Source organism: Rhinatrema bivittatum, chromosome 4 (genome assembly GCF_901001135.1).
Source record: "Rhinatrema bivittatum chromosome 4, aRhiBiv1.1, whole genome shotgun sequence".
Classification (NCBI taxonomy): Eukaryota; Metazoa; Chordata; class Amphibia; order Gymnophiona; family Rhinatrematidae; genus Rhinatrema; species Rhinatrema bivittatum.
This window is the reverse complement of record NC_042618.1, coordinates 187,868,174-187,893,340: the sequence shown is the minus strand read 5'-3', so window position 1 is coordinate 187,893,340 and position 25,167 is coordinate 187,868,174. Positions and strand designations below refer to the sequence as shown.

General features: G+C 40.9%; 1 protein-coding gene across 3 annotated transcripts in view; it reads left to right on the top strand.

Moving 5' to 3' along the window:
* SHISA5 (shisa family member 5) overlaps positions 1-25,167 on the top strand; it is a 138,632-nt gene that overhangs the window by 40,525 nt on the left and 72,940 nt on the right. For 2 of the 3 annotated variants that reach the window (XM_029599402.1, XM_029599404.1), the window contains one exon: positions 9,874-9,918. The exons of the other annotated variant lie outside the window; for it this stretch is intronic. In XM_029599402.1, the coding sequence (XP_029455262.1) occupies positions 9,874-9,918 (45 nt within the window). The remainder of the gene's footprint in view (positions 1-9,873; positions 9,919-25,167) is intronic. 3 annotated transcript variants of the gene reach the window in all.

The following is a 25,167-nucleotide window of genomic DNA, read 5'->3' as shown; positions in this document are numbered from 1 at the left end:
ACTTGCTGGATTGGGCTCAGATTTTTTCATATATGTGAATTACATTCAATTTCATTCCTATAAACAAAAAAAACAAACCCAAAAACTTATCGCCACCATGAAATATTTAAAAATCTATATGGGGGTTATTAATAAATCGATGCTACCCAATCGGTTAGCATTAAATCTTGCTAAGACTGAAATTATTTTGTCACAAACTAAGGAGTTAGATGGAAATTCAAAATTGGATTTTAATGGACACAATATCCCAATATCTTCATCCATCTGAGACTTGGGATTTTACTTGAGCCTAATCTTTCAATGAAAACCCATATCAAGAATCAGATTAGGACAGGGTACATGAAGTTTAGAATGCTTAAACAACTTCAACTGCTCTTGAATAAAGAGGATTTTAGAACAGTTTTACAATCATTGGTCTCTTCCAGCTTCATTATAGGAATTTGCTTTTTTTTTTTTTTTAGGCCATTCTAATAATGCATTCCTCCCATTTCATCTGTTGAAAATTATGGCAGCATGAATGCTGTTCAGAAAAAAAAAGATATGACCATATTAAACCGGTTTTGGCCTTCCTGCACTGGCTCCAAATAAGGCAAGGATAAAATACAGAGAACTAATGCTGATGCAAAAATTAATCAACTACAATAAAGTATCCTGGTTTGGTGCCGCTTTGCGGATATATACTCCAACCAGAACATTAAGATCTCAAAATAAAGGTCTGATGGAAGTTCCATCAGTTTGGCAGGCACATGTAGACAAGTTTAGAGAATGTGTTCAGTTGCGAGCCCAGCATTATGGAACTCTGTGCCTGAACAAATGAGGACTATTTCTGATACCAGTGAATTAAAAAATAATGTAAATACTTGGCTATTTAAGCAGGAGTTTGAAGGGTCATATAGTGGGATGTCTAGATGGCCTGAAGATTTAAAATGGCATTACTATCCCACAGCAACAATGGCACCCCTTTTTAATTATGTATGTGCAACTTATGATTAGTTTCCAATGAAACTCATAACTTGACTTTTATAAAAGTGTTATCTTGTAAACCACTATGATGTATTTAGAGCATGCAGTATAGAAGTATTTTTAAATAGAATACTGGATAGCTAGATGCAAAGCATTGGTAAGGTAGGCTGACAATTTGAAAAAGAAGCTTGCTGAAGTAACAAATTCATAATAAAAGCAGTTCAATACATGGCTTAACTAAGAATTGGCACCATTCACAACATCCATGAAAGATCATCGCATTTGTTTCTTGGTGGTGCTCTTACTTGCAGAAACGCTCATGGAAGCGGTCACTACAAAAAAGGAACTAAAGTTAGCAATCTAGTCACTCTTGACATTGCCTGAGCTCTCTCTGCTTATTCAAGAGACCATATTTTCATAGAAATAATTTGACTTCTTCAAGGGTGCTAGCTCTCACCTCTTCCTGCTCAGCATCTTTGGCTAGAGCTTGTCAGCGTGAACATAGTCAACTCTTGGCAGATACAGTAGGGCCAACCTAAACATGGGCCTGGTTTTTGATTCTAATGGCTATTCTTCAGGTGTCTGTTCTAGAGAGAGCCAAAATATAGACCTTCCTGGAAAAGTGGTCATATAACCAAGGAACAGTGGAACAGCCCAGTTTCAGTGTGGCCCAGATAGATGAACTGTACAGTTTTTTCCCAACAGTAGTTGAATTCACATAGGACCAGACCCTACCTTGTTGGATCACGGTAAAGGATCTCTCTTGTCCATCCAGACCTCCTATCTCTCATCCTTACAATTTTGATGTTGAATGCTCAGAAGCCACCGATTTTCTATTTTTCTCAGCGAGATCAAAGACATCAATGGTTTGGCCAGGATCTATTCTATTAGAAAAGCCTGTGGCTTTAAATTAAAAGATTCCCCTTATGGTGTCAGTAAAATATCCTGGGTGCATTTTATTATTGTGAGACCAAGCAGTTGCTAACTTAGTCTCGCTCTCTTTCCAAATCTGGTCTCGTTGCATTTTCTGTACGGTTACATCTCTGTGCCATAGCAGCTCGCCATGTTCTAGTTGAAAATTAAATAAAACTCATTCATTCTCATCGAAATTTAGAGTAAACTTGTGATATGCTAAACATCCGGTACCTTGGGAACTGAATGTTGTCCTGTCTAATAAAGTAAAGCCACCTTTTTGAATTTTTTTCTCTGGAGTTTTTAACTGGAAACTAATTTTTTCTTATCACAGTAGCATAAACCAAAAGACAGTAAACACCAGGCACAAATTCACTATCTACCATATATGCAATTCTTCAACATTGGGGTAGTGCTCTACACTTAACTGAGGTTTATCCAAAAATAGTGTCTATTTTCCATATTCCATCTGCTCTAGTATTCCTGTCGTCTTTCTGAGATCATATGCAAAATAGCTTTAGCTTATTATACAAAAAGAACTTAGCTGCATTGCCAGGCTTTGCATCTTTTCATTTCTTATTATACTAATGCATTTAGCATACCAGTAACCAATTCTACATTATCTAACTGTGAATGGAGGACCACATTCCACACTGTTAAACAGAAGTCTTCAGAGACTGTCAAAGCTCATCAGATTAGATCTAGGGAACACCATTCGAGGACTTCTGCAAAGCTGCAACATAGTTTTCAGTAAACAATTTTCCATTCCACTGTCTAGACAAATATTTGAGAACTGACTAATTCAGACAAGCAGATTTGCATAACCACGTGAAGTCCAGGTTGTTTAATCAGTAAACACTCTGTTGCACCCTCAGCTTGGTTCTCCCCAAATGTAGCGGCCTTTTGTCTGCTTATTAACGGAGAAAGCAAGTTTGCTTACCATAAATGGTGTTTTCCATAGATAGGATAAACTAGCCATGGAATACCCCCCCCCCCCCCCCCCCCCCCCACCGACCTCCCTGGAGAGTCAACTACATATTTAAAATTGGCTCTTATTGGCTGAGAAGACTCGTGAGGCAGTGTTCATGCAGGAATTCCTGCATATGCTTAGTAGAATTAAAAGTTCTACTAGCTAAGAGAGGGTCCATTCAGTGCCACTGGATATCATCACCCAATGTAATGTCTAATTCATCCTGCTATCTATAGAAAATAGTTTTTATAGTAAGCAAGCTTGCTTTATTTTTGTAAACTTTTAAATTGTTGCCTCAGCAACCTCGAAACAACACTTTTCAGTGCTATATTAAAAAAACAAAAAACAAAAAAAAATTTGCTTCCCAGAATATCTGCTTCTAAGAAGCACAAAGTAATTTCATACACTGTATATATACGATAGGAAGATGTCTATTATGAATGGATATGATCAAAGAAATCAGTAACAAGTTTGGACCAGGACTATGCAAACTACTACCGCTGTGGCCAGATGTCTCTGCAATCCCAGAAGTCCAAAGTCTGAAAAATGTAGGAGCTGCTTAAGAAGCTACAGTCTATCCTTCTCCTGGAGTAGAATCTCTTCATGCTCCACAGGTGTACAATTAAGCAGAAGCTCCTCGATGACATCTCCTTTGGCAGAACAAGCAAAGTCTTCAGGAATTGAACAAGCAGAAATGGGGCTACAAAGATGAAGCACCATTCTTCGGAGCCAGTGGGCACTTGCTGCCAAAAGCGTTGGCTTGGCATGATGCAGCCAACTCAACATTATCTGGTGCATTGAGACCCGGCACGATCAACGCAGAAGCCCTTGGTGCCATCGACAGATCAAGTCCTGGAGCATGTGGTGCATCAAGCTTCAATGCATTAATGCTTTGGGCATTGGAATAGGTTGCTCCGTCATTGCACTAGGCTGCGGTGCTTCCAATGCAACAACTCACTAACTTACCAGTGACACTCAAGCACAGAGGAAAGTTATCAGGGGCAGAAGGAGATATCTGCCTATCTCTGTCAGTCTCCAAAACAATGTCACTATCGATGTTTCTGGAGCAAGGTCGTTTTGTAGCAACATCGATTTCCACTTGGTCCCTGGTGCAAATTTTGTAAAGTCCAAAGGATGTGCATGGAGATTCTATCCTAGTATTCCAGTGTCTGGCCAGAGGACACATTAACCCTTGGACCAAGTGGTCAAGTTGATAAAGACTTTCTTTATCTCTCTGGTAGCTAAGGATGAGGGTATTCTTCAACCACTCCTTTCCAAAATATCAGATTCTCCCAGATCAAATGAGTATGCCATCAGATCCCCTGCAAGGTGGCTCTAGTTCTTGTAAGGTACTGTGTGTGCTTGAGCCCCTCTTGCTATGGTGCGGCCTCATAAGTAGAGTCCTGAGACCCACGCCAGCAGCAGGTGAGAAAGTCTTGGCCCGGGCCAGACTATGACTGAGTCCAAAGTTCTATACAAAGACCAGGCTGTGGCTTAAGCCAGGCAAGGACAAGGCTGATGACTTGAGGCAAGGCTGAGGCTGAAGTGGAGCTGAAGACTAAAGCAAAACTGAAGGCTGAGAAGACAGATACAGGCTGAAGGGCTTGAGCAAGACAGAAGACTGAAAACAGGAGACCTTCTTGCTGAGGCAAAGAATCCAAGTCCAGAAGGGCTTAGTCTAGAGTGTGTGACATAATCATTGGGGCAGGTACCCAACTCTCCCGCCAACATGTGACTAATCGTGCACACCAATGCTCACACACGCCCTAAGCATCTCTTCGCCAGGTCTTAGTATCACATGCATCAGAGCATCCAATGGTGGCTCCCTGCCACACGGTGAACATCCACAACGAGGAGTCTGGGAAGGTGGCTGGGTTCTAACAGTCCCGAGCATTCACCAGCTGAGTCTTGGTAGTTGGAGAATGTATAGCAGGAATTAATCTCTTCCTCAGTCACCTAATTTCTTCGATGCTGCTGGATATAGTTTCCCAATGCAATGGCTAATTCATCCTGCTATCTACATAAAACAGTTTACAGTAAGCAAGCTTGCTTTATTTTTATAAACTTTTAAATTGTCTCGCTGCCTCAGCAACCCCCAAACACTTTTCAGTACTATTAAAAAAAAAAAAAAAAAAAAAAAAGACTTGGAGTCCTGGATTAGTGTTAGCTTCCCTCTTGGGTCTGAGGAGGATTCAACTGGAATACCCTCCGATCCCCCTTCCTGAGCTTCTGGAACACCAATTGCCACCTGAGGATCTCTTACCCCCTGGTTTTGGAAAAATTGGGTACAATGCTTGGAATCAGTGTTCGTAAGGGCAAGGATCCCCATGCAAAGGTCTTCAGCCTTCTCCAGATTTTGGAGACTCCATCAGAACTAGCAGTCATTCCAATTCATGATATTCACAAGACTTACAAAAAAAAGAAAAAAGTGGGAGAACCTCTTCCTGTGCCTCAGTAGCAAGGAAATTGGACCTCAACTAGAGAGTACAGAAATTTCCAGGCTTTGGAGTAGTAAACTAACATCATTCAGTTTTAGTGGAGTCCTATATCTTAAAAGAGCAGAGAACAAGAATATTTTTAAATACTCCACCAGGAAAGGGATCCCAAGTTACTAGACAGTTTTGGTAAAAAGGGTTTCCAAAATTCCATGCTTAATGCATGGATTTCTGCTCACCAGTTGTACATGGTTCAATATTTACATGATTGAATGCAAACATTGAAGCCCTTTCTTCCTGCAGTTGATATTGGCCCTGCATACCTGCAGTCATTCCTAGATGCGCAAGAGTACCTATGTCATCTTATTTAATTAATTTATGAAGCATTCTATATGACAGTTTGCTTTTCATCATCCTCCATCAAAGCTTGTCAGATGGCTTGATTGAGAGCCAGTAGCTTATGAGATGATGCTTATGATAACCTAGCAGATTTCCTCTGCTTGTGAGGCCACATGTTCAAAATGAAACTCCTGAAAAGCAGGTGCTCAAATTAAGATGCAACGTACGACAATCCAGTCTCTTTCAGCCAGCTCAGAGCAACAATCCATGTCAAGACTGCCCTACTATTCGCTTAAAAGGTCCTAATTCCAGAAATGCCTATTCTGATAATTTCAGAGGTACTAGGTACCTCTTCTGCTTCGGCAGCAATGTCCGGCTTGAAATAAACATGAATGTCTGTGACCAAAATAACACAACAGGTTAAGGCCAAACCATTCTCTCTGGTAGGGGGAAGAATTCAGCTTTGCCTAGAGGAATGGCACAAGATTATCAAAGACTGCTGGGTTCTCAAAATTGTGGAGTCTGGATATTTGTTTCTCCTGACTTCTCATGCTTCCTCATTGCTCTGCCTTCAAGCCGGATAGCATAGATCTGCCTGGAGATGGAATCTCTTCTGAGTCAGCAAGCAATAGAACCTCTTCTACCCCATTAACATGGCTAGGGGTTCCTACTCCTGCAATTTCCTTATCCCCATGAGAACTGGGGGATTGAGACCCATTTGACTTTAAGAAGTCTGAACAAGAATCTGTTCTGGGAGAAATTTGAAATAAACTCCCCTCATACAATTCTCCCCATCATCCAGAAGGGAGAGTGGATTTGTTCCCTAGATTTGAAGGTTTCTTATGCTCATATTCCCATATCCTATTGGCTCTTTCTATGCTTTTTTGGCGGACTCTTCTCATTACCAGTACAGAGTACTCTCTTTTAGACTATTGATGGCACTGAGCATCTTCACCAAGTGCCTAGCTATAGTAGCATCTTACCTTCATCAAGGCATCCATGTCTTCCCTTACTGAATAACTGGCTAGTGATGACAACTTCTCAGGAAGTTGTTCCCTGTAGAAATCAGTTCAACTTCTATAATTATTAAGATTCCTGTTAAACTTTGAAAAATTGATTCTAATTCCCACCCACAGAATCAAATTCATAGTAGCTTTCCTCCCATTAGAACATGCAAACACTCTCTCTAGACCCTGCTGAATACAGATCAGACAACAGCCAGGAAAATTCTAGTTGTTCTGGGGTGCATATGGCGATGGCAGTTCAGGTAGTTTCACTATTCCTCCTTCAAATGCAACTTCTACAGTAGTATCTCCATATCCAGTGGGACCAACTAACTCAACCTCTGACAATCTTGGTGGATGTCACGCGAGAAATAGGAAATTTGTTGGTAGCTACAACCCTTCTAAGAAGGGGCACTACTTTGTTTCCTCAGCAAGTAGCATTGCCTACAGATGCTTCCAAAAAAGAATAGGGGGCCCACACAGGCTCCTTCCAAACTCAAAAGACTTAATCGTTAATAGACAATTTCAGATCAGCCTCCTAGAGCTGTGGGCGATCAGATATGCTTGATAACTTTCACACATCTCCTTCAGAGGAAGAGTGTTCTCCTAGGCCACCAGGTAGCCATGTTCTATATGAGCAAACAAGCTGGTATGGGGTAATGGACCCTCTGCCAAGAGGTCGTAAAACTATGAGAATGGGCATGCAAGCAATCTACTTTCTAGGGGTTTCAGATACCTTAGCAGATCTCCTCAGCGGAGTATTGCGCCCACACAAATTGTCCCTGCAACAATCAACTACTGACGGATGATTCAGACTATGGGGACTTCCAGCAATTAACCTAGTTGTACCAGAAGAAAACAGAAAAGTGGAAAGATTTTGTTCTATTCATCCTAGCAAACTCACATCCACTCAGGATGCTTTTCAGCTCATCTGAAATGCAGATCTCATGCATATTTTCCATTGATGAGAAAGACATGAAAAATACAAGTTTTGGGCCTGTCTGATTTTTATTGCCCCAGTGTGGCTTGCATAGCTGGTACATTTATCCAGAAGATCCCAGATCCATCTCGGGGCAGATTCAACTTTACTAACTCAAGGTTGAGAGTGGGGGTGTCTATATCATCCAGACCTTTTCCTCCCTCATTCTGACAACATGAAGGTTGAATGCTCACTGATCACTTAATACTTCTTACCCAAAGAGGTTGAGAATATCATAGCCTGCCAGGATGCCATATGTTAGAATGGCTTATGGATTAAATAGAAACTGTTCTCATCCCAGAGTTAAGTATTTCTTTGACCCATTCTTCTGTGAGCCAAAAGACAACCTTAAGTACTTGTTCTCTTTCTTCCTCAGGTCTAGTACCTCGTCAATGAGAATACATCTCTGTGCCATAGCAGTCTACCATGTTCAAATTAGGAGTAGCTTAATTTCCACTCATCTGTTGGTATCCAAATTAATGAAAGGCTTATGGGAACCTAAACCTCCAGTTGTCAGATCTCTTGTTCTATGGGACCTGGATATGGTTTTGGCACAACTAATAAAGCCACCATTTGAACCATCGGTGTCAGCTTATCTCAGACTTCTCACATGGAAAGTATTCCTAGTCACAATCATGTTAGCCAAAAGAATGGGTGAGCTCCAAGCCTTAGTTCATGCAATTCTTCCACAATTGGGCAGTGCTCCACACACACACAAAATTTCTACTAAATGGTGGTATTGGCTTTCCATATTAATCAAGCTATTGTCTTACCTACCTTCTTTCTGAGACCATGTGCACATGGAAATGAAAAAGTCCTTCATTCCTTAGACTGTAAAAGAGCCTTGGCTTGCTACAGGAAAATAACTCTGCCACATTGTCAGGCCTTGCAGCTATTTGTCTCTTACAATCCTAACCAACTGGGTATAGCAGTAGGTAAATGAACATTGTTCAGTTGGCTAGACAATTGCACCCTAGCAGTTTTTGGATCAGACTTTAGCAAGACTCATCGCGAAAGCCATGGCTACATCAGTGGCTCATCTGAAAGCAATACAGACTTGAAAACATCTGCAAAGCTACAATTTAGTCGTTTTGTGTACACTTTCATATCCCATTACTGTCTGGATGTCCTTTCAAAGAGTGACAGTAAATTTGGACAAGCAGTTCAAATAGTCTTACTCTGCACAGTGGGGTCCAGGTTGCTCTGCTGCTCCCCTCAACTTGGGATTCCCCAAGTATTATGGCTAGTTCCTACTTGTTGACAGAGAAAGCAAATTTGCTTACCGTAAGCTGTGTTCTCTGTAGACAGCAGGATGAATTAACCTTACTGAATACCCACTCATCTTCCTGGAAAGTAGACTACTTAGCTCTAAAATAGATGAGGCAATGCTGCACATGCTCAGAGTAAAATCTTTCTGAGCTTAAAGGGTTTGTTTGGTGCCATTGGATGATGGTATCCATGTCATGGTTAATTTATCCTGCTGTCTACAGAGAGCATCATTTACGGAAGAAGGCGGCTTTACATTGGGAGTTACGCTACCTAAAAGAGGCAAATCCCCCCCCCCCCCCCCTGCCTTTGAAGGATTTATCACCTATGTTTTAAATTAGGCATCCCATGGGATTGGGAGCATCTAGATGAGCAGAAGTTTTTTTTTTTTGTTTTGTTTTTCTTACACTCAGCTCTGTGGTTAACCTATATGTTTACAGCTGCCTCCCATTTTAAGAATCAGTGCTCTAGGGAGGCCTTTTACAATGTAACATATCACAGTTTGTGATTGAAATTGCTTGGCTATTCAACAGATTGGATCTGATGATATTATATATCAAAAACATGTTCTGGGATTGGGTTGATTGTATGAGTTGTCTTGTGTAATTGGAACTGTTCTATTTGGGGTTTCTGTCATTTTTCCTTGTTAGAAAACAGTAATGTGATCCAGAATGTTATGGCTTTTTAGGCTATTCTTAAAACAAATATTATTTTGGGCATTTTTTTATATTGAATATGGTTCATTAAGAATGTTATACAATGTCTGCATCATATTATGAATAAAAATTTTTTTTTAATTGTTGCTCCAGACCATGCACTTCAACTCTTCTCCTTGAGGGCTGCAAACAGTTTGATCTGAGTATCAGCAATGAATAAGATAAATACCTGGAGTTAGAGCCATGCTGTAGACAGATGGGTAGGACAGAGGCAAATCTAGTACCAGTTTTTTTGGTAGACATAGTTCTAAGCAATTTCCACTTGTTAAATGTATTAATTTCCTTTTAGGTGGAGCACTAATTATCCATCTTTGGAAGCGCATAGTTCGTTCGCGTAAGTGTTTCCCATTTTATTTTATTTCCTTGTACATTGTCAGGCACTTGGCACTAATAAAATGTATGCTGGTTTTTGCATACATTTTTAAAGCCAAGATTTTTTTTTTAACTGCCCATGCAGTAAGCTAATGATATGCCAGTGCATCAGGAGTTTAAAAAAATGCATAAAAGCTGAAAAATGTGTGTGGCTCAGATCAAACAAACACTTTAACTAGGGAAGGGGATGGAGGCATCCATGATGAGCTATCTGGATAAGTGGCAGCAGCTGCCACCGCCACTTATCCAGATTACTGCTTTATCCGTCTATCTGGAAGCAGGAAGCAGCTGCCAGATAAACGCATAAATTAGTATTCTGGTTTTTTTGGGTTTTTTTATATTTTATGTTTGCAGTTTCCAAATATACATCAAGATAAACTTGAGAAGAAAATATTGAGCTGATACAAACAATATCAAGGAATGAAAAAGAAAATAGAAGAATTACAATACTGACTTGCAGAAAAAGAAAGTCCATAATCAGGAAGAGATACCAAGAACACTATCTTAAAGGAAAAAATTATTTTTTTTTTAAAAGCAGACTAAACAGCTGACCCAGGGGTATCTAACAATAGAGGACATAAAATCCCCCTAAACAGGAACTTCAGGTTCAGTAGCAGGGTTTGGAAGGGAAACAATTTTATCACCCAGGAAAAAAAAATTGATTAGGCTGAAAAAAACACATACAACTTTCACACAACATTTACAGAGAAATTTGAGAAAAAACTGAGCCCCCACCTGTAATACCCTAGGTCTCGTTAAAAGAAATTGCTTCCTCTTCTGTGTAACTCGAGGCACATTTGCACTGTAGAAAGGTGCGCCATGATGTCTAAAATTGTCCTGAGAAGCCAGTCTCGATCAGAGTCTAAAACTAGAGACTAATAAAGTAGAAGGTTTGGCCACAGAATCAGATGTTTCCAAAAACGCTGTAACATCCAAGGGGGTTATCAAATCCTAAAAGGGCTCCTGAGATCTCCTACCCTTGATTTCCTTCTTTGGAGGCAAAGCACTTCCAGGAATTTTTAAGAATTCCAACGAATACCTCTTAAACATATCTCGAGAATCCATAGGAACAGAAGGAAAATTAACAAATTGCAAATTCTTTCACCTTATAATATTCTCAAGGTTTTCAACCTTGTTTTGAAAGAATTATATTATCTTTAACCAAAGCTTCTTGTAGTGGTTTTATGTGGGATAAACTTGTGTTAATATCAGCCAATTGTGAAACAATGTTTTCCTTGGCATTTTCCAGCCCCATAATTCGTGTCTTTAAGGCTTGAACTGTGCCTTGCATAGATCCAACTTAGAATGTTATCAATTTTCCCAGGCTGTCAATGGCTTCCCAAATAGTCTAAAGGGAGAAAACTGCAGGTTTCTGCAACATAAGACTGTTGTGTAAAGGAATCTCTATTCAAAGAGAAAAAATAGTACCTATTCCAGACTCTCCCTGACCTGGGGCCGAATCCGATTGAGAGGGAGAAAACGCTGACTCGTTGGAATTTGCTGCCAGGCAAGGGGTCTCACAGTTCCCCCGCACCTAGGGGAGTTGGCACTCAAACATCCAGGCGTGTTTCTCCTGACTGCAACAAGAGCAGTCTAACTGCGGTTGGGTTAGTGGAAGGAATCCTTATCGCTAGACTTAACAATGCCATGAAACCTGGGGAAAATGGAGGTAATCTTTCTTCTCTATTCCCCAATGGCTGTTTTCCTAGCATGTAGCCAGACGGACTCAGGACCAATGGGGGTTATGCTCCCCTGCCAGTATATGGAGATGGAGTCAGATTTCAAAGCTGACGTCACCCTACATAGACCCCCGCAGTGACCTCGGCCCTAGAGTATTTCTCAGTCTCCAACAGATAGTGGATGTACCTCTCCCTATGGGCATTGCTATACTTTTTGAAAGAAGAAATTTTACATTTTAAATTGGAGAAAAAATTGAGTCCCATTCTCCTGCAGTGATACCTGAAGGTCCCCCTCCCAAGCTGAGAATTCCTGAGGCAGTTTCTGAGATGTGTGCCGTGGTCCAGTAGCTGCTTCCTGGTGTGCACTTTGCTGCTTAAGCATAAGAACATAAGAAATTGCCATGCTGGGTCAGACCAAGGGTCCATCAAGCCCAACATCCTATTTCCAACAGAGGCCAAACCAGGCCACAAGAACCTGGCAGTTACCCAAACACTAAGAAGATCCCATGCTCCTGATGCAATTAATAGCAGTGGCTATTCCCTAAGTAAACTTGATTAATAGCAGTTAATGGACTTCTCCTCCAAGAACTTATCCAAACCTTTTTTGAACCCAGCTACACTAACTGCACTAACCACATCCTCTGGCAACAAATTCCAGAGCTTTATTTTGTGTTGAGTGAAAGAATTTTCTCCGATTAGTCTTAAATGTGCTATTTGCCTAACTTCATGGAATTGCCCCATAGTCCGTCCTATTATTCGAAAGCAAGTGCAGGAAGCTGAGTACGGTGGTGATGGCCAAAGCTGTCACCCCCTGCAGCTGGCGACCATCTCTGTACTCAGCCGGTAAGCGGTGAGCTCAGGTAAGTTTAAAAAAACAAAACAAAAAAACCCCAAAACAGATTTACCTCCTGATTCAGAGACATTTGCAGGAGTTTCAGTAAGACTTCCTCCAGTCTCCTTGCTTAGTGTGCTGTATCAACTACATTCCCCCATCCTGTTGGGGTAAGGGGAAGTGGGCTTCTGAGCAGGTTGAGCGGTCCACTGGTGAGCCACTTTAGGCTTGGTTGGCACATTGCAAGGTAGGCCGTGGTGGTGCCATCTTGCACGCATCTTTGTGCGTGCCATATTGCCCTCCATAGAATGTTGGTATGCGCAGTGTGTTGGTGCTGTGCGCATAACGTCACACATATGCGCACAACCTAAGTGCAGAATACAGGTAAATCCAGGCAAATGGGCTGTGCATTCGTCTTGCCGCTTTTCGCCTAGGTACCTGAGATCTGTGTGCATAAAATTTTAAGCTTGAGCTGACAGCACACAGTTACCGCCGCAATGGCTCCAGCAGCCAAGAAACATAAGTGCCTTTCTTTCTGCGCTGCTTTTCATATTAGGGCTTCACAGTCTGACCTGGATTCCAACTTATGCCAGCACTGTGAGGAAGCCCATGGAAAGTTGGCCTCCCTGGACTTTACTAAGCCTGGCTCCTCCCATTCAGAGGATGGGTTAGCCACAACCTTAACTGGAAGTACCCAGGATCTGAGTATCCCCGTGACTGGGTCATCCATAGGAGAGGGAAATTCAGTGGCACCTACCCCAATACCTTCTGGGCTACGCATGGACCTGGCTGCCTTTTCTTGGGTGGAATTTTTCCAGGGCCTTCAAGCCTTTGTACAGGTGCAATCTGCTACCTCAGCCAGTAAGCCCTCCATCTCCCAGTCCTATTGGCAGATTTTGAGGCATGCCTCACCTCACCAAGGGTGTCCCTGGCAGGGACCCAGACAGCACGGACGAAGAGGAGGATACAGATTCCTTGGAAGATGGGGAAATTCCCCCTGGTTTAGAACTGTATTAGACCATGTGATGGTTTTTCCATAGAGATGAATTGCCGGCCCTGGTTTCCCAGACCCTGAAGATGCTGCGAGTTCCTAGGGCAGACTCTGGACCCAAAGAAGAATCCCATTCTTCTTTCCCTACGGGAAGTCTCTTGCTACTTTCCAGTACTGGAAGCAATTGATCTGGAATGGGATGCCCCAGAAGCAAGTTTTAAAGGGGGATGAGCATTAGAAGCTCTATATCCACTGGATCTGGCAGTGAGAGAGCCTTTGCATTTCCCTAAAGTGGATACGCTGGTCTGTGCCATCTCTAAGCGAATACATTTCCCAGTGGAGGAAGGAACCGCCTTAAAGGATGCGCATGATAAGCAGATGGAGTCCATCCTCTGTCGCAGTAGTAATGATCTTGCAGATTGCTTCTTGTTGGCCCTTTGGTGATTAATAATGAAGTTTTACCATACTTAAGAGAAGTAAAAGATAACATACAACAGTGAAGAAATTGAAACATTTTCCAAAATGGCTATATCAGAATAGCAATATATCTTTTAATTTTCTCCTTCCCTCGTGCCCCCTCCAGCACATAACCCTACCTCACCCCTCTCCTTTGATAAAACGTAACCCATACTAAAAGAAAAAAAGATTAACTGCCAGCCCTCAAACAGTATGAATAGGTAACACTGCATATATTACACCTGGCCCTAAACACCCAATACATCTCCTATTAAAGTCCCTTTCTTCTTTAGATGATTGTAATACCTTGTACTTGGGTCTCCCGCAAAAATCCTTGAAGGCATTACAGTATGTTCAAAATTCTGCCACCAGAATAATTACCAGGATGCTGATATGCGAGCACATTTCACCTGTCTTAAAGCGTTTACACTGGCTCCCTATTTAAATGGAATATTTCTTTTAAGATATTGATAGTTTTTAAAGGTTTAAATGGTGGTGTTCCTCCCACTTTTAATGTGGCCCTTACTGTCCAAGAACCTTAAGATCCTCTAGCCAAATGCTTTTGAATGTTTCTTTGTCTTGAATCATTTGCCTTGAGTCTCAGGAGAGACTTTTTTATATGTTCAGGGCCCTGTTTTGTGGAACTCTCTCCCTCGAATGTTAAAGTATAGTTAACTTCTAAAGACTTTTCTATTTTCCCATGCTTTTTCACTTAATGTGTAGCCAATAATGAGCAGATTTTTTTTATGATGAGCACTGATGTGTAAGAACTGAAGGCCAGCACTGAATATGGACCAATTATGAATGCAGTCAGTTTGAGAGAGGTATTTTAATTTATTTTACATGTCTGGAAGGTCTATCGGACCTAGTGTTTGGTTGGCCACGGTAATATGGGTTCAGGCTCACTACGGTAGTAAGCCCAGGCCCAAGTGGGGTAGTGGAGGGGGGGGTCAGCGGGGGGTCACGAGTGGCGGGAAGGCGATGGGAGGGGGAGGTGGTGAGGCATGATGTGCGTGCGGCTGGGTTTTGGGCTGAGACATCCCTGATTGGCTGGGGCAGGGAGCTGGAGATGTGCTGGCTGGCCAGGATTGGGCAGCCTCAGCATGAGGTCAGCAGCGGGAGGTGGGGGCGTGAGCGAAGCTTGCTGGCTCAGTCGCTCTTTGGCGTCTGGGCAGCTGGTGGTTTTTTCCCTCCCACCCGCCCTTTTATTCATTCATGTTGTGTTATTGTATTTGGGTGGTAGGGGGGTGATTGTCGCAACTGGGGGGGGATTTGTCATTGCGGATGGCCCGAGCTGCTACAGTTTATAATTGTTAATGGGCAGGAGGGTTGCCTGATAAAATTTGTGATGGTTGACCACTGGGGCTGTTGTTGGGTGCGGGCTCCTTGCTGGGAGGCGGCGGGGGTCTGAACTCTGTGTAAGGGCTGGAGGGACGAGCCGGGTGGCTGGTGCCAACTGTCTTGTTGGGGAAGTGGCGGACGGTCAGGGAGTTTATTTGGAATTTATGCATGTTATTTGTGAGGCTCGGGCCTCCATGAGGTTTAATAAAGCTGCGGCCCTGTTAACCCAAACTTTGGTGTATGAGGTCTTGATTTGTGAAAGAGGGCGGATGTGAGTAAGTGAGGTCCTGGATGCCCATATTATTGTTTTATTTAATGTTTTTATGAATTTTTTTGTAAACCACTTAGAAATTTTTGATTTGTGGTATACAAGTTTTTAAATAACTGCCACTCCATGCAGGTTACCCTCAAGCCTTGTATTAAGGTTAGTAATATATTTGCAATTAGAACCATGCTCTTTCACATACACACAGCACATGCTTTCTCTTATACGCATCCATATGCTCTCTCACAAACACACACACACTCTCTCTAACTCATTTACACATGTGCTGTTTTCCCTTTTTTTTTTTTTTGGCTGCTGGCAGCCACTAACTTTTCTTCTTTAGTCGCCAGTAGGTTGGGCTCCACTAGTGGCCCTCAGGATGGCCTCCTATTTTTCAGACACCAGTAGATTGGGCTCTGCCTGCTAGGCTACCTCCTCCCTTTTTTTTTTTTTGCCACCAGTGACCCACTGGGTCACTTCTGTTCTTCCACTGGCAATGTGCAAGGCCTTCTCTTCTGTCACCAACAGGTTGGGCTTTTCCAGCAGTCTGCAGGTCCATCTCCTTTATTGGTCACTGGCAGGGGTGGGATCCCCGCTGACATGTAGCTAAATATGTATCTGGTAGCAAGGTGAGGCAGCCACTGGACATTTTTGGAGGTCATATTTTGCCGCTCCAAATGTTTTGCAGCCTATCTGCCTCATTTATAAAACCGCCTCTGCAGCAAAGCTAGAGTTTTTTGTTGGCTTTTGTTTTTTCTTAAGATAAATTAATTTTTTAATTGCAGAAAAATTCCTGAGCAGATATTGGTGTTAATTTTTGACAGCTGTTCCTCTTTAGCCACTCTTTCCAGTATGAATCTAAATAAAAACAGGAGCTGTGCTGATCCGCATCGGAATTCTACAGGCATCATACAGATATATATAAAAAAAATGAATACAGCATGATAGCTGAAGAGTACTCCAAAAGAGATTTTTAAAAACAGGGGATTTGGACATAGTAATGGATTATATACCTTTATATTCTCTCATTTTACATTTTTGTAGAATATAATTAGGACCAAAAATGGACTTAGTAATTAGTCCAAAAAGAGGAGGCAGCAGAGCCCAAGAAACAGGTAGGTAGACATTTTGAGACCTATTGGATGAGATGTACTAAAGTGTTTTCCCATTTTCTGTCTGTGGGGAGAAATGCTTAGCATATTTGGCCCATTCCCTCCTTCCCTCCCCCATCCAAAAATAAACCAAACTAAATGATCCAATGTTCTGCCTGATAATTAGCCTTTGTCAGAAAAATTAACTGCTGCAGTCTAACAGCAGAGAAGATGGTTAACAAAACCATTCATAGCTATATGGTGCATTGACTGAGTTAAAACTTTCCAGAGATCCCAGAGTACCCTGTGCAGTCCTGACCCATCACTAGGTAGAGCTCTCCCCTGGATGGTGGAGATTTATAGCTCTGGGCTTTTTTGTTTTTCCTTTCTATGTTAAAGTTTAGTTGTAAATGTGGAAAAAAATGTTAACATAGCACATCATGCTTTTTGCACTGATAAGTATCAAAGTTGCTAGCTCTGTTTCCAAATCTGTACTTGAGGCCGAAATCAAATTGTTCTTGGGTTGTTTCTTTACCATAATGACTACCTGACAGACAAAACAGCACACAATTGATGTTAGGTGCATTTTATTTGCTTTTAGATATAGAAAATTAACAATAGTTTTTTTTAATAAAGTCAGTGACAGCTGATTAACTCAAATTGCATCCAAAACTAAACAACCAGTTAACACATGTTGCAAGAGAGGAGGGAGCTCTATCCAATTTGCTTCCCTCCCCCACCTCTGCTAAAGGATGTCCCTTTCTGTTTTTGCTGTCTGAGCCAATCTGAGGATGCTCCAAATTCATTCCTACAACTGATGTCATCTTGGGCAGGCGTGGCAAGTTGGCCTGTAGCAGGGGGTGGGATGTCAGAAGGGTGGACAGGAAGGCGACTCCCTTTGAGGAGTTTCTTAGGGGGCGATTAGAGATGATTAGGCCATTAATACTGGCTTTTTAATGGAGAAAGTAGTGCAAGATGGAGTTTTTGTTTAAGGTGTGTTTATATTTTTGGGTTTTTTAATTAGCTTTTATTGTGAACTCACCTAGTCCATTCTTTAGAATAGGGCATGAGATTTTGTTTTTGTTTTTTTACTTTTTTGTAACTATGTATTTAATCATTATTTTATTTTGCTACTTGCATTCTATTGTGTGTGTGTGTGTGTGTGTGTGTGTGTATACATACACTTTTTATCTTTATATTAGATTTTTAACATTCATTCAAAGCAAAAATACATCCTTTTACATTTGAAATGCATAGAGATCTACTATTCAAAAGAAATTATTAGGGGAAAAAAGAAAATAATATTCCTCAAACCTCTGAATACTTTTGAGAGAAAGCAGAAACACTTCAGGAGTAAATCAGAAAAAAGGAAAAAGCATAACATGGCAGAACCACCAAAATAAATCAGCTAAGACTTTTAACTGGGGGCCACAGGGACCAGCAGGGATTTTCTAGAGTCTAAGAAGGCTTTCAGTTGCTCTGGTAAAAATAAAACAAAGCAATCCTTATATTTAACTATGCATTTACATAGGTAATGCAGCATGAAGGAAATCCCCAGAGCAACAGCTTCTTGTATTGAGGCTAAAAAAAAAAACCCTCCTCCATTCTCGAGTAATTCTGGCTATGTCAGGAAAAATTTGAATAGCTTGGCCATGAATAAGAGAATTCAAATTTCTAAAATAGTTTCATAATCTACTGAGATCTTGTTCCATAACAAAAGACTACCAGAATTGCATGTTCAATAACTTCTGTTACGGAATTCTCCACAAAATTTGTCATGTTGAAGATACCTGAGCAGTTTGGGCTTGTATTGAGAGAGAACCAGATACTGGTAAAAAGTACACTCTTCTCATAGAGGGAACTTGGTATGAAGTTCTTCAAGAAACTTTCGCAGTATTACATATGGTGATTTGGCCCTTATCCTGGGAAAATTGACAAAGTGGAGATTAGAAAAAAATCAAGCTAGACATTTAAGTCTCAATACACCTGAAGAGAGAATTCTGTCCCTGACTGTAGTAGCACTGAAACTGAATGTTCTTAATATCAGCCTCTTAGTCTGGGCTTCCAACATAAATTCTTCATGCTGCTTAACTGAAGGCTCCAACTTAGCAGCTAGAGAATCAATTTTAAGAGAACATGCTTTAATTGCAATCCCAAAACTAGCTGTGTGTTCCTCCAGAGCATCTAATGTTACCACTGATGGCTTAGAAGGGGTAGAGAGGGACTCACCAGATAGAACCAGTAGTTCAATGCTAGTGGAAGAAACAGGGATAGGTCCAGGCAGAAGACCCTCACCTTGCCTTTTTGTTTGGACAGCATAACAAAGGAAACTGAAGCAAAATAGGTATGGAGCAGCTAGAACATATCTATTTTCATGCTGCCATCTTGTTGTCTCTCATTACCTTATGTTTATGTATTTGATTATTTTGTAAACTGCTTTGGGTTGAACCTTGGTTTAAGGAAAGCAGAATGTGTTACCCTTATGTAATATATATATATTACACTTATGTTTCTTAATTTTCAAACAGTGCTGTGACTTCAGGCTACTGAAAATGATCATGTATAAGATGTTGAAATCTATTCATTTTATTTGATTAATCTAGTAATTTGAGTTAAAATCTGAAGAAGAAAAAACCCACAAACAGTTCAAATTAACTTGGTCAATTATTAAAAACAAAAAAAAGGGTAAGAGTTAAATAACAAAAGGAAAGTAGATGTATATAGAAATCAGTAGATTGGGCTTGCCATGCAGGCGACCTGAGTGTTATTCCTGGACCCTGTTTTTGCTCATCAGGTCAGCAGGGGTTTGGGATCCTGCAGGAGCAGCTTTCTCTGCCATCATGGGGAAAGGAAATCCTAGCGATTTGCACAGCAGTGACCCCTGTGTGTGGCATTAGCATATGCATGTATCAGCAACCAAAGAATCATGATCATGCATGTCACCTGCCAAGGATGGCTGAGGAAAGTGAGGGGACAGCCATGGGTAGCTACAAAGGAAGGCTTATGGCACAGTTACCTCTGCAGGGTCCTGTTCCTACTAAGCTGGAAGTCCAGAGCAGCAAGAGGAAATTACTGGGCCAAAAAAAAAAAAAGCCTTTGCCACTTGAGTGAAAAGAAATGGCACAAAAGGTAGCATTTTCTGTAAAACTAGCAGGAGGATATCTGTACTGTTGCATTCTTTCCACTGTCCAGAACACTGTATCCTTGACATCTGCTTCTGTTTTCATTCCTTCTGTCTTCTAACTCTTCAACACTGGTAAGCTTTCTCTGTTACCTTGCCAAAAAAGACTTATTTGCCTTTGCCTAGTGCCATTAGTTAGTCTTTTCCACCTTTATTTACTTTTACTTGTGTTTTTGTGTAGGTGTGTGTATATCGTTGTGTGATGTATGTGGATTTTTTTTTTTTATAAAGGAACTTACATATTTAAGACTAATTTCTGAATAGAAGTGCATCCTTTGTAGTACTTTTGGAGCTTACGAAAAGAAAACCCAAAAAACATAGATTCAGTGTGTTCTGTATTTGCTTCTAGTTTCACCTTACGTCTTTGACAGCACGTGGGATGTGTGTGCATATTCATCCTGCAACCAGCTGTGTTCTCAGAAAGGCCTATGTTATAGCAATGCTGCTAGTGTCTCAAGTCCATGAGTATGGAAAGAGAATAACTTGAACAGTGATTATTCTGCTAACCGAATCTCATGTAGCACACTGAAAACTGTACAGTGACTACAACCTTGGAGCTGTTTTCCATAAATCAGTATTGATCAATAAAAGGTACTTAAGTAATATTAGGAACCACAGCAGCTCATCATCACTTTAATTGATTGTGAAGTCTGAATACAGAGAAATAAATGCAACATCTAGATTTCAGCACCTGCATCACAAAATCTACAAAGAAATGCTTAATGTATTCTCATGAAGACAAAGGAGGAGACATTAGAATCATTCAAATATTTGATAGGCTTCAATAAATCACAAAAGGGGGAATTTTTATTACAAAAGAAATGTCCAGGACAAGTTGTGATAAGAAATTGGAGGATGGAAGATTCAAATGAATTATGGTAAAATACCTTTCTACAAAAATGGTAGATGACTAGAATAATGTATCAACAGAGATGTTAGAAACCTGCATCATGACAGAATTCAAGAACACTTGATTGATATAAAGGACACTGTTATAGAAAGTTGCAGTATTGCAAATAGCCCACTTGCACTCCCTCGAGATCAGAGACAAAGGGAGAGGTGATAAGGAGAAAACAAAGGACAAATAAAGGAAAGCACGGCTTAGCAATACTGCAGGCCATGGAGCAGCCTGATTCGTACCAGCAGGCTGCAATTCTCTAGAAACCAACTGGGTCAGTGATGGCAGGTTGGTGGTAGCTGAGTACTATCCAGCAAGGTTACTAGGGTCTAGTAGGTGGATGTTTGGTAATTGTTTAGAGATTATCACAAAGCTTTGTGCTATGATTATAAGGTAGGGGAGGGCCTAGATGCTGGATTAAGTATGGGAATTTGTATTCTTATCAGGATGGTAAAGAACCAAAGAATAGATCCAAAATTGACTTTGAGAAGGAGTGATATCCTATGTGGTCAGACTTCTGTGATCGGATATATCCATAGTAGGTTGGAAATAGTTGGGCAGATTGGATGGATCATTTGGAGGTTTGTTTTTTTTTTTGCCATCTACCTTGGTGGTATGTTACTCTAAAACAAGGGTTCTCACATTTTTAGGGAAAAGAAAACAGGACATTCCAAACAGAGAGGGCTGCAAGTGGGGAGGTCCCTCTCTTCAATTTTGCTGAGCTTGGAGGTGAGGAGGTGTGTTGTCACGTATGACCCTTTAGTTGAGTTTGAAATGCTGGGAAAGCAAGAGAATAGGGTTTCCAAAAGTGTCGTCGTTAAATCTAGGTTTCTCAGAAGTTGGCAACCATGCCACAACCCTGGGAACCCATCCCCCCTGCATCTGCCTCCTGAGGTGTATTTATTTTATTTATATGGTTTTTATATACCGGTATTTAGTTGAAGGACCATCACATCGGTTTACAAAATATACAATTTAAAAATTCACAATCCATACAGTGTAGTGGTTTGTATGCGGCACACTCCCATCCCCTGTATTTTGCTCCCCTTCTCTCCCTTTACTCATTTTCCTCCACTTGCATGCTTCCTTCTCTCTCATTCACCTCCTCCCCTTCTCTTACTCTCCTTCACTCACCTTTCTTGATCTACTAATGGAGGACCTGTCTTCCCCACTAGCAATTCTTTCTAGTGCTACAGGTCAAGCCAGCTCTTCTACTGCTGATGGGGCCTGCCCTCCCTGCCAGCAGCTCATGCTAGTATTCTGGACTGACTCTTAACGCTGGTAAGACCTGGCAAACCCCACCAACCTTTTTTTTTTTTTTTTTAAATTCAACCTTTATTTGAGACTTCAAACATATATAGTAACAAGTACAGAAATGTGAGATCATAGTCTGTGATACAAGGTTCACAATACAATATATAACACAACAGTTCTCACCTCCCCGGTGTGGAACATAAAATATTGCCATTGTCATATATCCACATATCTAAACAGGAAGACATTTCTCCTGAGATTATAATGTGGACCAATGACTCTATGTGAAATGCATTTCAAACATTTGTTAACCATGATATGTTGCAATAAAATCTCAAAACAAAAGCAAGTCTCTTATTTTGTAATATTTCTCCCTTAATCAACACCCTCACCCACTCCCACCACCTGCCTGTTGCCCTATAAAATGTAAACCATATGTGAGGGTAATTCTTGTACATAATATGAGAAGCATAAAATAAGAGATCCGCCAAAGGAGTGTATTAGGTTTGCATGGTTCTCCAATTCGTATAGGGGAAAATGTGGGAAATTGTTTATTCTTGTGGGCCGTAAACCAATCCAGATAAGAGCTCTTCTGTTTTGAGTCTGAACCCCACCATGCCTTGAGGTATGGTGGTGCTGCTGCTGCTATATGAACTGCTAAATATGATGTAGAATAGTTACAATTCAACAAAATATCATATATATGGAAACTTAAATATTTTAATTTTTTTATATATATTATGTGAAATGAGCAGGAATCTCATAAAATGTTGAATATGACAACAGTAACTATTCAAAGCCTTAAGCAGTCTACCACTTTGAGAATAACAGTCAATTTTTTAATCATTGATTCCCGTTCATTAAATTAAATGTGGGACACATTGGCATTCTATTTACTTATTTTGTGCCTTCATAATGTTGAACCAAATGCACCTTGAGTTTTTTTTATGAGTATTCTCTTTCCCCAGAGTTGTTTCGAATCAGAGAGCAACCGCTCTTTTACACAGAAAACACCGCTGTAGTAACAGACTAGAAATAATCAGAGCTACCGCTCTATCTAGGAGCCGCCGCTCCGCTTTACTCGAGCTGCCGCTCTGCTTAGGAGCCGCCACTCAACTTTGCCCAACATGGCTCGTGTTTCGTAAAGATACTTCTTCAGGGGCCTGTGATAAGTATGATTATCTGAAATAAAAATACAAGTGTTTCTTGTACAGTATTCATCATATGTCTAGAAAATGTAAAACAAATGTTCCTTTTGGTTACATACGGTCCTTGTAATGTAGCAGGGTTCTGTGTCCTCTTTTCTGGTACAGTGTTTCCTGTAAGGATCCACCATTTTCTTCACCTACCTGTTTATTTTATAGTTTAAGCCTCACTTTAGTTACCACCAATCACAAACGTCCTCGTGTAAGCCAATCAAATCCAAGTTTCTCTTCAAATGAGGGACAGCCGTTCCACACAGTCATTCATGCCGTGAGGTGTATAGGCAGACAGTTTAAATATCCACCACTGTTCTCTATAATTGAGATGCCGTTGAAGATCTCCCCCTCGATCATGACAATATACTTGTTCCAGGATGGACCATCACAATTGATCAAATGAATGGTTATGCTGAGTACACTGTTTAACCGTTGGAGCCTCTAGATTACCAGTGTGCAACCGGCTACGGTGTTCTCCAAGTCGCACTTTTATTTGTCTTTTTGTGCGACCAACGTATAATTGTGGACATGGGCACTGAATCACATATATCACATTAGTGGACTCGCAATCTGTTTTACTTTTTCTTTTAAATGTTTCTCCAGTTAATGGATGTATCCATTTCGAACCACAAATAGTGTTTGCACACATGTCACACTTTCCACATTGATTATGTGAACCTGTAGAGGACAGATTGTTAGTATATGAAAGAGAGGCATGATCTACATAGTCCCGGATATTTTTATTACGTGAATATGAAATCAACGGTAGATCCTGGAAAACTTCTTGATGCAATTGATGACTTGGGTGTCGACTTCTGATGGTGTTAATTGATGTTATTCACTGCTGCTTTCTGAGCCCCTCTCCCATGATGTTTTTAAGTGCCAGAATATGTGTATTCAGGAGCTCATTATATTAAAACAGGTTCAAAATTGGGTTTCTTTTTCACTTTGAACTGCTGCAAGCCTCTCCCTGAGCTTGGACCCTCCCTGTGAGGGTCATCCATCCATCCAGTGACAAAGCTAACCATGCTCCATGACAGCTGACCTGTCTAAGGCTTTCTTTTGAGATTGGAAAATATATTTTATCAATGCTTCTTACGCCATCTACAATGATTTGGAAAGAGGGGGGGGGGGGTAAATTAGTGTGGGTTGAGCTGTTTTAGTAGGATGGTCTGTAATTAATATGGTATTTGAAAATCAATAAAGCATACTGAAAAAAATGGGGACATACCTTGAAAAGGAGCTAGAAGGCTGGGAGGAGATAGCAGAAGTGGAACAGTGTTCTAAATTAAAAGTATCTATAATATAAACAAATCTTTATGTAAGAAAAGGGAATAAAAGTAAGAGCGGAAAGAAAGCCAATATGGGTTTCATAGAAATGGCTGAAAAAGGCAAAAAAGATCTGTTAAAAAAAAAAAGTACAAAAGAACACAAAAAGAAGCATATGGAAGAATAATGAAGCTAAAAGACAAGAAAATAGGATGGCAAAAGCTTGAGTGGAAGAATGGACATCAACGAAGTAAAGCAAGGTGACAAAACATGTTTTAGATATATCAGAGAAAAGAGGAAGGTTAGAGATGGTATTGTAAAATTGAAAGGAGACGTGTCATTGTGTGGAGAAAGATGAGGGAAAACAAACATTAAACACCACCATGCTCTTACCAACCACCAACGGTCCTTCCCCAAGGTCAAAATGAACACTTCATTTTGACCTTGGGGAAGGACCGTTGGTGGTTGGTAAGAGCATGGATGGGAGTGAGGTGGATAACACTGTTTATGGGAGAGTGTCTAGATGGAACTGGTGAAACTGAAAGTGGACAAGGCCATGGAGTCAGATGAGATACATCCCACGATACTTAATGAGGCCAGAGAGGTGCTGGCAGGTCTGCTGATAGACCTGTTAAATTGATCCTAGGAAATGGGAGTGGTGCCTCAAGATTGGAGAAAGGGCGGTTGTGGTCCTGCTTCACAAACATGGTAGTAGGGAGAAACCCATAAACTACAGGCCAATTAGCTTTACCTTA